The sequence below is a fragment of the Plutella xylostella genome, chromosome 13 (genome assembly GCF_932276165.1).
Source record: "Plutella xylostella chromosome 13, ilPluXylo3.1, whole genome shotgun sequence".
Lineage (NCBI taxonomy): Eukaryota > Metazoa > Arthropoda > Insecta > Lepidoptera > Plutellidae > Plutella > Plutella xylostella.
In genome coordinates this window covers 9,694,723-9,708,258 of record NC_063993.1, presented here as the reverse complement: position 1 = coordinate 9,708,258, position 13,536 = coordinate 9,694,723, and the positions used below count along the sequence as shown (strand labels likewise).

The 13,536-nt window shown below is 38.6% G+C and overlaps 1 protein-coding gene across 1 annotated transcript in view; it reads left to right on the top strand.

Annotated features, from left to right (window-relative positions):
- Nucleotides 1-13,536, top strand: part of LOC105385262 (ras-related and estrogen-regulated growth inhibitor) — a 35,147-nt gene that overhangs the window by 4,778 nt on the left and 16,833 nt on the right. Inside the window, exons 2-4 of the mRNA XM_048625049.1 lie at nt 217-383; nt 7,648-7,784; nt 10,831-10,989. Of these exons, the coding sequence (XP_048481006.1) occupies nt 275-383; nt 7,648-7,784; nt 10,831-10,989 (405 nt within the window). The 5' untranslated portion in view covers nt 217-274. The remainder of the gene's footprint in view (nt 1-216; nt 384-7,647; nt 7,785-10,830; nt 10,990-13,536) is intronic.

The following is a 13,536-nucleotide window of genomic DNA, read 5'->3' as shown; positions in this document are numbered from 1 at the left end:
CGACAGGGATTGATTTATAAATTAAACGTCATCTCCATATAAAATTCATGACAGATGTGTCAAAAGTTAACCATTACTCCCTGGTTATGCTCTAACAGAGAATGGTGAAATTGGCACTTAGGCTTACATTTAACCACCGTATTTATTCCTTCCAGCCCTCACAATAAACGTAGTCCATGCCACAAGAATTCAAACCCATAATTTTCTCCCTTCCAGCTCCATCAATGTCGCCAGTCCTCCCCAGGATGGGCCCGGCCGCGGGGCGGGCGGCGGCATGAGCACGTCCACCTCGCCCAAGTCCTCGCTGGCCAAGCTGGGCTTCTACCCCAAGCCGAAGACCTTCAAGGTCATGGTGCTGGGGCAGGCTGGCGTGGGGAAGTCAGGTAAGGCATACTGCGTATTATTGTTATTAGGATGTTTTTAATATCGTACGGATTTCCTCAAGCATGCGGGATCGCACGCTATTTTTCCGCGTCCCGCGTACGTATTCCTCGTATTAAAATAAATAGTTGTATGAAAAGAACACTTGCGGGTGTCATGCAAGGGGGCTATCCCGCGTGCATGATTAAATCCGCACGCTATTAAAATACCCTAAGTGCCAATTTCTCCATTGTCGGTTATCTAACCGACAGGGATTGATTTATAAATTAAACGCTTAACGTATAAATTAATCTCTATATAAAATTCATGACAGATGTGTCAAAAGTTAACCACTACTGGTTATATGCTCTAACCGAGAATGGAGAAATTGGCACTAAACATGACAGCGTACAGTAGACGGCGAGCTAATATTAGTTAATTTCATTTTTCACTAGCCAAAAGTCAATGAATGTAAGTTTTTCAATAATTCAAAGTCATAAGTACTTTCCGAGTATTTTAAAGCTGTTTGTGTTTAATATTTTTGATGTATGAGACAAATAGGTACATAACTATGATTATTAGGACTGTTGATTCAAATCAAATCAAATCAAATATATTTATTTAACAAAAAACACAATTTACAAACAGAAATACACTGCGATCCTCACACTAGGCAAGCCTGTGACGTGAGGATCAGATTACGACATTGTAAATACGACTACTACGGTTTACAGTAATTTGTATAGGTAGGTACTAGTAAATATTAAATAACAATAATTTTGGTAAGTACTTACGTAAAATCAAAAACTTTTTTAACTGATTGGATACAAAATAAAATGAAAGCATGCATTTATGTTATCAAACCAGATTAATAGTAATCTAACTTATAAAAAACATATCAATATAAATGAAATACATAAAATATAAATAAATATATATAATATCGCGGGACGATGGACAGTCAAGATTTGTTGGATAGTAAAGATTCAGTTTCGTCGTAGCTTAAACTCAGGAGCCATTTCGAGACTTTGGCTTTTACTTCCATTGCCGTTTTATCACGAATATTTTCTATTTTTGTGACTTTATTGTAAATTAATAACTGAGGAAATGAGCCAAAACGTCGAGCAAACTCGGTATTAATATTTGGAAGGGGAACTCGGTAAACTCTTTTCTTCGTTAGATCTGCAAACTGGTCCGATCCTGAAATGTATCTAAGAGCTTTTAGTGTTGATTTAAGAATGTAAATTTTACGAACGGAGAGTATGTCTGCTTCACTATATAGTTTACGGGTACAGTACATTAAAGGTTTAAAAAGCATTGTTTTTATGACGGATCGTTGAGCTCGCTCTACCTGTATCATAGCAGTTTTAGCAGCGCCTCCCCAGCATAAAATACAGTAATCCAGGAGAGAATGGCAGATGGCAAAATAAAGCATCTTAAGGGTTTTTAAATCGGCCACTCTGCGTAATTTACGTAAAATATTTATTACTCTACGGACTCTTCCTGATAACTTAGCTATATGTTGCTTAAAGTTAAGATTTTCGTCAAGAAGTACACCAAGATACCTGATGCAGTCTACGCGTGTTATCGGTTCGCAGTCACAGGATATGCCTCTGTTTATACAATTGTGGATTTTAATGTCCTGTGAGTGGTTTGGCGCTGAGGATTGGGTGATATGGAAGCATAGGTATCTTGTTTTACTAACATTAAGAGTCAGAAGGTTATTCTGTAACCACTTTGCAACCTGGTTCATGCCACGCTCGGTACGAGAATAAGCCTCGTCCCAGCTCTTGTCATAGAAAAGGAGAACCGTATCGTCAGCGTAACAAATAATTTCAGAGTTAGGGGTGTCAACGCTATTATGGATGTCGTTCATGTATATTAGGAAAAGCGTAGGACCCAATATGCTTCCTTGGGGAACGCCATAACGGATCGCCGCCTCCCTGCTAGTGTATTGGCTAACTCTTAAGCATTGCCGACGGTCTTTTAAATAACTTTCAAACCAGTCTAGAGTAGTTCCTCTTATACCCATGCTAGACAGTTTATTTAAAAGAATGGGAATGGAGACTGAATCAAAGGCCTTTGCTAGGTCGATAAACACACCGATGCATTTGTTTTTACTGTCTAATAAGTTGGCAATTGTTGAAGTGAGGAGGGAGACTGTATCCTTCGTGGATTTACCCTGCCGGAAACCGAACTGTCTATCTGAGAGAAGATCATGAGATTCAAGATAGTTAACTAGCCGTGTGTTCATGATCTTCTCTAACATTTTTGCGAAGATATTCAGTAGTGAAATAGGTCGATAGTTTCCTGGCAGAGCCCTTGAGTCTTTATCTTTGTAAATTGGGCAAACGACAGCGGTCTTCCAGGCTATTGGAAATATACCAGTGGCTAGACTCATGTTAAATATTTCTACTAGTGGCAAAGTTATGACGTCTTTGATGCATTTTAGTAAGGTGGTGTCAATGTCGTCTAATCCAGGTGCTTTACCTGACGTTAATCGCATTATAATTGATTCCACCTCTGCTGAGTCAGTAGGGTGTGCGAAAAAAGAGCCAGGCTGAGAGAGGGAGTCTGCGTGTATTTGTGAAGCTAAGTCTTCTTCGTTTGCGTTTAGTTTCAAGAGGATGTTATTTGCTAGATTTTGGCCTACATTAGCGAAGTATGAGTTACAAGAGTTAATTGCTGTGTTAGGATCGGAAGACTCGAAGGACAGTAGTTGTGTTGATTCCTGTTTTTGTGCCTTTAAATTACATATTGATTTGATTGTGTCCCAAAGCTTTTTCGAGTTGCCCATACTGATACTAAGTTGGCTTTGCTCGTATTGTCTTTTGAGCTTGTGTAACAGGTCATTACAGAAGTTCCTGTATCTTTTATATACGACTTCTTGAATGTCGTCTTTGGGATTTTTTCTACATTTTTGGTGTAGTTTATCGCGATGCCTAATACATCGCATTAAACCTGGTGTGATCCAAGGTTTCATATTGAAATTAGATCTACTTAGTTTCTTTTCGTAAGTGTGCTTCTCGATTATCGATGATAACCTATCAGTAAAAACAGTAACTACCTTATTAACATCAGAATCACATAGAATTTCGGACCAACTAACCTCGGACAATTCTTTCTTGATTGATTCATAATCACGTATATTAACAGTTCGTTTATGTCGTTTAGTCAAAGGGATGTTAATACTGAAGCCAGCTATTGTGAAAAAGTGATCTGTAATTCCAGTGGAGCAAACAATACCTAATGAAGGCATCTGAGAGCTAACAAAAATGTGATCAAGACATGATTTAAGCCTAGTAGGTTTTGTTATCACTGGTGTTAGGTCGTGTTCCGCAAGAGTACACATGTAATCTATGGCCTGGGTACTGAGAGTGTTATCTTTACCTGGTAAAATATTAATGTTTATGTCACCAGCTATAACGAGATGTTTGCAAATTTTGTGTTTGTCAATTTGTCGGTTGAGATCCTCCAAAAATCTATCAGTACTTCTAAAGGACGGCGATCGGTATATTGCAAATAGAGTTATGGTATTTGGGATATCAACCACGATGCAATCGGCTTCTTTAAAAGTCGGCTCGGCTACCGTAGGCGACCAGTTGTTTTTAACGTAGACCACAACTCCACTGTTTTGGTTTATCTTCTTTGTGGTGTTGTATGCCAAGTATCCGGGTAGTTGAGGTATTATCGAGAATTCATCAATGCGGCATTCAGTCAAAATAATGATATCGTATGATATCCCTGTTATTGACACCAGAAAGTTATCTAGATTTTTATCGATGCTTCTTATGTTAAAGTTTATAATTTTGAAATTGTACATATTGGGAAGAAGGGTTTCAGTCATCTGAATATCGTCTATATTATGACAGACAATATCAAGAGAGTCAATTTCAACTCCTACATTGTGTAACATTTATTTATGTGTGTGTGTGTTTTTTTTTGTGTGACTTTGCTTTGTTATACGCCTTTCATCTATTCTAAATACTGCTGAAACCCATTTAAGTATGAAATTAACAATGACATCATACGTTATGGCTGTAATTGTGAAATTTTTCCTGTGTTTGCGATATATATTTAATAAAGTATATAATATATTAAAACATAGATATAGGTACAAGAAGATAAATAAAAGTACAATTTCATTATAACATGACAATTCCAGGTTATTTGTTCGAGGACATTGAGGCAGTATCCTTAAAAACTCGTTCCAGGTCGTCTTGACATGCAATCTGTTTTGCAGGTTTTCCTTCTCGTTGTCGAACATAAATGTTGCCGTTCGTGGACCAACAGTGGGCGAAACCTTTTCCTTTTGATAACGCTCTTGCATCTCGGAACAACAGTCTGTTTGTTTTAGTGAGTCGCTCATTTATAAAGACTTTTAGTGCTGGCCCGGGGATCTCCACATCTGCGCTCGTTAAGTTCCGCCTGGATTTCGCAGCTTTCGTAAGTTGGTCTCTTTTGGCACGACGCAATAAACGGACTACAACAGGGCGAGGGAAGTTGGGTTTATCTTCACTAGTAGATGGTGACTTTTTAGGACCCACTCGTGTCACCCAGTCTATGTCACGATCATCCAGGTCCACTCCAACCTTTTTGGATAGCAAGAGCACAGTGTGATGCAGATTTTCATTTACAGCCTCAGGTAAACCAGCTATCTCAATCTCATTTCGGAGCTGATATTGGGCTTGCGTGTTTAGTTCACGGTTTAACATAGTGACCGACGACTTTAGTTCCACTATCTCCAAGTCTCTGGCCTCCAACTTACGTAGTCTGTCGTCTGTGGATGCACTTGCACTCGCAAGTTCATCTAGTCTCTCGTGGCATTTGGTTAGAGAGAGGGTTGCCTCGTCTAGTTTGTCCTTGAGCGAGCCTATCAGTTGGTTTAGGCGACGTAACTCTGAAGTTAGAACCTTCAATTCGTCGTTTGACGTTTCAACATTATCTGCAGCAGGGGAAGGCTTACTACGAATAGTTACGTTACAGCTGGAAGAGTCATTGGAGGATCTAATCGGCGAGTTAGTGTAATCGCCAGTTTTTTTAGTTTTGGCGCAACAAGAGGGGCAGATCCACGTTTTCTGACGGCTTGCAGTTAAATTTCGTGTTTTCGTACATGTCGAACAATATATGTCTTTACAGGAAGTGTTGCAGCAGGTATAATAGTTAACCGCTTTTGATTCTGTTTTACAACCAGCGCATATCATTTCCAAAGAATTTAGGTATAGCAGTTTTGAAATCAGAGCACCAGTCTTTTCTGCAACTTGTTGATCTATGCCCGCTTAGTTGTGACGTCGCCGAGTTACCTGCGATCGGGCGGGCGGAGAAAGCGCGCGCAAAAGTAGACCGTACGCGGATGCGTGTCGGGTCGGAATCACTTGACGCAGGCGGAGGTACCCGTTCTACGTTAATAAAGTTATAATAGTAGCACATTCACAGTTTCACTAAATTACTTGCTTTTAACACTATTTACAATTACTTTTAGAACACTTTGAGTGTAACAATACGAAGTGACGAAAGTATAGATATACTTATTGCTTAAATTCACCAAAAAATAATTTTAACTATGAGATCAAAGAATAGCGGTGTTTACTGTAAACCGGAGAGGGCAAAAAGGATTGTTTAATGCTTGGACAGTGCGCAATGGAATCAACGAATAAAAACACCGTCATTTTTTAAATACCTGAAAGTTATTCCCTTCGCCGTTGTTGTTTATTATATTTCCACCTAAAAATGACGTGTACCTACGTCCTACGTACATGAAATATATTTATTTATAACCTCTAATGTGTTAACTCTGTTAGCGGATGACGGATGCTTGACTCAATTTTCCTTTTTCTCTTCGTAGAATTATTCATTATTAACATATTCTTCTGGAAAGCAGCCAAGAGTTTCTTTTAATTGACTTTCATTCCATTAGCATAAAAGGAAGCAATTATTTTTTCCACTTGCACTCTTTTGACGAATATAGGGTGTTATTAACCTTGAGACAAAAACAAAGAAAAATATGCCTGCACTTAAATAATACCTGCTGTAATTGGACGACGACAAAGAAAGCTGTTTTAAAGTTTATGAAAATTTAATTAAAAAGTACAAGATAATGCAAAAAAGAGTTAAAACTGAAGCTGAAGGTAGTAATAGGAACAAAAGAGAACCTATTTAATTTTATCATGTTACGTAATATTACGTTTTACTACCACTACAATTTTATGTACTCTGACTACCTACATATAGTATCACTTGAAAGTTCCCTTATTTGCGTAGTCATTCATTACGTGCGCCTCGGAAGGGCTCAGCAAACAGACGTTCCCAGTAACTACTTTTGGTTTAACCAAGTGCGTCCTACTTCCTTTAAGTCTATTAAATAAGAGGCTAGTTAAATGGCCTGAAATAAACGATTTCGCTAATACTTATTGTAATTTCCTGTTACACTTGATGTATTTGTAGTTGTGAAATTAATATAAGTAATCTGAGATCTGAATCTCAACTAAAAATACGTAAACTGGATGTAGCTAACATCAGCATCGTAATGGCTATGAATATGACAATAAGTAATAACATAACCAACGTTAAAAGCCCCACACATTCAACACTGAAAGTCGCTTAACTTTTGAACGGCACATACCGATTTTGATGAGATATCATCACATTGGGTATCATCACCTATGACCCTAAAAATAAAACGAAAATCAGTTCAAGTCGGTTTGGCAGCTACGCTATCACATACACAGAGAAACTTATATATATGTATATTCCAACTTTTTAACTATTTAGCCAGTAACTTTAAAGTTAAAGTTTTATAGAGATCCTAGATAGAGACCTATCTATTTCCAGTAGTAGGTACACATAAACTGTAAGCAGATGACAGTGGAGAAAACTTTCAAGATTAATGGAGCAAACTTTTGTTTTTAAAAGTCCAATTAGAAAGGCGAATGAGTAATAACTCCCGCGCCGTTGACTTATTCCTTCCAATCATTTAACTCTTTGTCTCAGCGAGTCAGACAGTAAAATTCACAGGAAGCCTGGAGTTAAGAGCGGTCAAAGACTTGCGTGTTTTTTGGCGCTTATGCTAAATTCCCGCTTCAAAAACGGGACATATTGCGGCATGTTCGTATACATACGAGCTTAAAAAGAAGCGCTTCTAAAAAAAACGCGTCTCGATACGCGCCTACGAACGCTTTCAATTACCTACAAGCATATTATACGCCCGTAAAATACGCTAGTCTGAAACCGCCCTAAAAGGCTATTTCCTTCCTCGCGTCGATCATTATTTTTGTTTTATTCCCTTAGCGCTCGTGGTGCGGTTCATAACGAGGCGGTTTATCGGCGAATACGACCCCAATCTGGAGAAAGTGTACGCGTTCCAGACCATCATAGACAACGAGATGGTGTACTTCGAGGTGCTGGACTCCGCCGGGGACCCGCATGTGAGTCATTATGCATATATTTAACCCTAAGACCCTAATAACATTAAAAATCCCCTGCGTGCCTAGCACGGGGCGCAAGAAGAGCGCGACAAGTCATGATTCAAGAGCGAGTTAAAGGGCCTTTTGCCCTCTGTTGTCGTGTACGTCTTGTGCCCCGTGCTAGGTATGCGGGTGGTAGATAAGTGTTTATGTGTCGCTATTCGAGGTAAAAAACAGTATAGGTATTTTAATATTTTTAGATTTTTTATTTTAAGGAGTAAACAATCTTCTTTTTAGCAACACTCAGAATGAAAGTGGTTAATGAATACTTTGAACTGCAAAGAAGCTTAAAAATCTTACGAGCGTCGTATGCCCTCTGGGATACAAGATTGAATGGTACCTACTGATTTTTTTATAAAGATTTTTGCCTAAGTAACCAGAACACGGTATACTTTTTACACTGATTGATTGATTATGATATTTAAGAAAATTACCTTCCTGTAATGGAAAAATAGATTTTCCCTAAAGACGTCGGAAATTATCTTTAAGTGGCCATTAAGAAAAGCTTACGATTTATTTCCAAGCTTAAGGAGGTACATTTTTTCATCATTAACTTCCTATATGATATGGCTGAAAGCTTTTTCATTTCCTGAGATTTAGGAATTACATTCCAATGTAACGCAAACATCTCCCTACTGTTATCTACTACTATTTAAGTATCAAATTCATAACAATAACATTACGGTTTCGGGTAAGTATTTCATTTCATTATTCTACATAGAGCTCTATTAATATGAACGAGAGGATATTATTTATTTCTGCTCCAATTGGCACTTCACCCTTCGCTAGTTCAATATTGACCGCACAAGCAACTGACTAATACCATTGTAGGTGTATTTCAATTATTGTTATGGAATACGTTCTTACTAATTAAATGGTATACCGCCCCGCCGCCGCGCCGCCGCCGCCGCCGCCCCGCGCCGCAACATTTATGTATGTTAACACGGAGAAAACATTTTCTTCACGCTGCTGAGCTGAAAGCGACCGTCGATTCGGCTAGGACTAGATAGATAGAATCCTAACTAATATTATAAATGCGAAAGTAACTATGTCTGTCTGTCTGTCTGTCTGTCTGTTACTCTTTCACGCCAAAACTACTGAACGGATTTGAATGACATATGGTATAGACCCTGGGAAAGAACATAGGCTACTTTTTATCCCGGAATTCCCACGGGAAAACTTTTTAAGGCGAAGCGAAGCTCGCGGGCACAGCTAGTACTATTCTATATTTGTACACCATAAGAAAATAAGTTTCAAAATTATATAGGTAGGTTAGGTATACTAACAAATAGGTACAAAAATGGCGGTCTTATCGCTTAAGGTAGTCGAGTAAGCCTGCCAAATTAAAGCTATATTTTAGCAAATCTAATTCCTGCTATAGTGCTTACTCTTAGCGCTTGATGTTCTGGAAAGGGAACCCCTGGAGAGGGTTACTTCATAATTTTCCACGTCTTTGACAATAGTTTTACAACTTGTTGCAGCTAAATACTAACTGATTATAGTACATTAAAATTTACTTCAATATTTCAAAAAATAATAATACTTAATTTTAATTATCAGGAAGTATCCATCTGCTTCATAATTTTGAGTCTTGCTTTGACAAATTCACCAAATTTCGATATCCGTATTCGTACGTCGCACAAGTCGTAGGGAGATCACTCTATGTAACGAAAAGCGAAGTTTCGAAGCGCTGCTGCGCGAGCCAAAACTCTATCTCGTTCTATTAACGTGCCGATTGAACGACGGCTCCCGTTCGTTCATTTTTCGTCAGTATAGAGTAACCCTGCAGTACAGTTTAATTAGTTAGCGATCGATGTATGACGACAGAAACACTTCGTTAAACCCGATACCGCGTCAACGTTGCGGTTTCCACCGGATAGGGCTGTCGTTAGTGGCTCTGACTGCTGTCCCCGGTTCGATCCCGGCCGGGGCAGATCTATTCAAAGACAGATGAGTGATTTTTCAAAAGAGCTTATTTCCATATTATTTTTTTACGAATGCCGTCATTATTGTACAACATCATCTTTCATAATAATAATAAATAAAAATGGAAATACTTAAGCCCTTTTGAAAAATCACTCCTCAGATAGTCTCGGTCCTTAGATGTTAAAGGTTTCTTCATCACAACCCATGACGTCCCCACTGCTGGGGCACGGGACTCCTTCCAATGAAGGAAGGGCTAGTCCACCACGCTGGCCTAATACGGGTTGGTGGTAAATGTTTGTGTTGGGTGGTATCTGCAACCCGCCCGCCAAGCGTGGAGGAGGCTACACTGAATTCCTACACTGAATTGTTCAAGGGCTGTTGATGTTTATGTTTGCGTGGCTTTGGCGATGCAAATTAAGTACTTTGTCGCAGTAAACTACTTTACGTTCTCACATCATTTTGTGCACTAAAACTGGCAGTAAACCTTCATGGTGATTCCGGTTTTACTGATTCGATTATCGGGAGTGACGCCATGATATTGTAGCCGTAGTAAACATGAAGTTCGAAATTAGCCGTCTAAGTATAATTACATTGGCTACGATCTGATTTCCTATATTCCAAAGTTTGCTCGGCAAGCTAAATGTGCCTTTAGAAGCGGTTATTTTTCTTACAACTTACTAAGTAGTCTATCAGAAAGAATATTGATTTTTAAACCTGACCGTTATTTTATATTGGATGGGCCAATGTGTATTTTTAAGCTCATGAATCATGACCATTTTAACAAAAAACCCTAAGCTTCACAATGTAAACTGCTGCCAGTGGCCTCTCCAGAGTTAGCATAAAAAACTCTGTCCCATCAAAGCACTACAACAATGCTGAAAGAAAATAACCTGCACTGCATGTTAAATCCCTTGTTTACGACAAGGGATAATAATAGGACAGATTAATGGGGCTATTGATTATAAAGTTACCAGCAAGAGTAAATTCTATTCTATTACATGCGATGATGATTAACATAAGCATCTACACTGGAATCCCTGAATTAAACTTTTCTGCATACATAACAAGGTTTTATTTCCAGGAGAGCGAGTACTCAAACCTGGAGAGCAACATCCGGTGGGCGGAGGCCTTCATCCTGATGTACTCCGTGACGGACCAGTGCTCGTTCGACGAGTGCCACCGCCTCAAGTTCCTCATCAACTACAACAAGAGGAGGAGACGACTGACGTCTTCTATGAAGGTAGATAGAACGAAGGAGCTTCTTCATCATCATTATTATCACCTTTGGCAGTCCACTGCTGGACGTAGGCCTCTCCCTAAGCACGCTACTAGATGAGAACGACGGAGTCGAAAGTTTCTTAGTCCACGGAGGCTAGGTACCCTTCAGTCTTCTGTATAATCTGCTGATCCAGCCTGCTCCGGCTACTGAAATTCGTCAAGTATACGTGCAAGGCAGTTGTTAGTGTTGACTCCTCAAAACAGCTTGTACACGTGACTTAAGAGTGTGATAGGTCTTCAGTTTTAACTGCTATTAGTTTATTACCTACCTATATTGGAATCGTACATACCTCTCTTTTATCTGATAACTGCTAAAATTCACCATTCTATACATTTTACATACCTATCTGACTCGCGTGTGGATATACAGTTTTATCCTTCTGGCTCTTTCCGGTCATTGAAAGGGTCGGAACGCGTAAATCCTTTATGCAAGTGTTTTACGTAACCGTTTTGTAAGTCAGTACCCAAGTACTTCAACCCTCCAGAGCCTTATGTGTATTATGTCATATGAGGTTGTATAAAGCGGTATTGTAACCGTAAAAATTGCTGAACATAAGCTAATTTAATCTTGTATCGTAGACTTTAGTTGTTACAGTCAGCCTTTTCTGACTTACAATACTTACCCTTTTTCTATAAATCCTATTAAATCCACAAATCTACGTATAACACATGAGTTCTAGGTTCCCACGGCCCCCAAAGGGTGGGAATTTAACTTCGGGAGTATTTCGCGCTAAATTCCCTCACAGAAACTTAGAGGAAAGCTGCGAGATTGTACTCTAGAATTCACTCTGTAGGTACTCTGATAGTTAGATATTCAGATTCACATTAGGTATGTAGTTGTACAGTTGATGTGTATGATTATACTAAACACTTGGATACTTTTGATTGGTCAGTATAAAATATTCACGCTAATGACCCTCGTCACATCTTATTATTTATACCTTACTAGATGCGGTTGTTTTGTAAACCTGTGTGAAGCATGTAGCCTCCATACAATTGGCTATCGCGGTAAACGTAACACAAAGCACTTATAACGTTATTGATTGCGTCTTAAAACACAAATTTGACTGGCCAAGCCACATGTAGGTGGTTTCCTCTGTAGGCTGTAGCTACACAAGTAACTGAAGGAAAGTCATATTTGCTTCGTTACTTGATTAACTTGAGCATCAAATGAGTTGCTAATTGAAAGTGTAAAGCGTAAATCATTAATTAACATACAAGCAACGTGTTAGCTACATTTAAAAGTTACTTGTTATTATTTTTTTTAGTTCCAAACACGAATAAAAGTCTGAAGACATAAAAATTCAGCTCATAGCTTTTGGAAACATATTCGATTTGGTATAATGAGTTATACGAGTAAGCTAATTGTAAATTCAGACTTAAATAGAAAGTGTAGCTACCCACCTACACAGTCTAACACAATATATTATTATGTAGTTTACTTTTCAGTCAAAATGACCAAAAATATAAAGAAAGAAAGAAGAAAGAAAAGACATTTATTCAGAGCTATAAGTATCTAACTAATTACATAAACACGTTTTTTAAATCATAATTTTAACTGAACAGTGAAACGCCACCTTTGGCTGAAATCCGGCGTCATTGTAATTATTAATCGCTACTTCCGTTCTTACCCTCGTCACCATCAACAATGGTCTCGGGTTGCAATCTTCTTTGTTAAAATACTCAAGTTTCAGCTACACCATAATTCGGACACAATAAAGTTCTGAAAAAAAAACAAGGAACCTTTGAAAAACGCTCGCTTCCATTGTTCCAAGTCAATACGGTTTTTCTGTTACTTTTATTGTACAAAAGATGATTAATTTTCATAAAAACACATTAATAATTTTCATTTTTTTTCATTTTACTGTCATACATGCAAAGACTTTCTTTCAGTATAACTGACTAATTATATTCTAGCTTATTCTATTCTCTGTGGGGGTGTAAGTACCTATAGCTCTCTCGAAACATTGACAAAATTGGACCGCTTTTGCTGAGGGAGGTAATTTGATTTAGGTAATTCACGGTAATATGAGCCATTTGTTTTCTGTTGCTGCCTCGCGTAGATAACGCAGGTTCAATAATTAATTGTTATTACACCCTCCTACGCGTGGTTTCTATAAATAGATAGAGACATACAAGTTCCGTTCCGGAAATAACTTGACTTTCAGTGATTTTATTTATAGCTTTACCTGCGAACATCGGTTTCAAAAAAAAGGTCCCTGTAAAAGTTTTTTTTAATAAAAAAAAAAAAACACGCACTCACGCCTTGTACTAATGTACTCCCATGCGGGGTAGGCAGAGGTGCATTGCTGCACCCACTTTTCGCCAGAGTGTTATGTTAGTCCAAATGTAATAGGGGGCGGGCCTATTGCCATTTTACGGGCACATCCAAGACCCGAGAACAAATATCTGTGTTTAAACAAATATCTGCCCCAGCCGGGAATCGAACCCGGGACCATCGGCTCAGTAGTCAGGGTCACTAACCACTACGCCATTCGGTCGTCTTTTT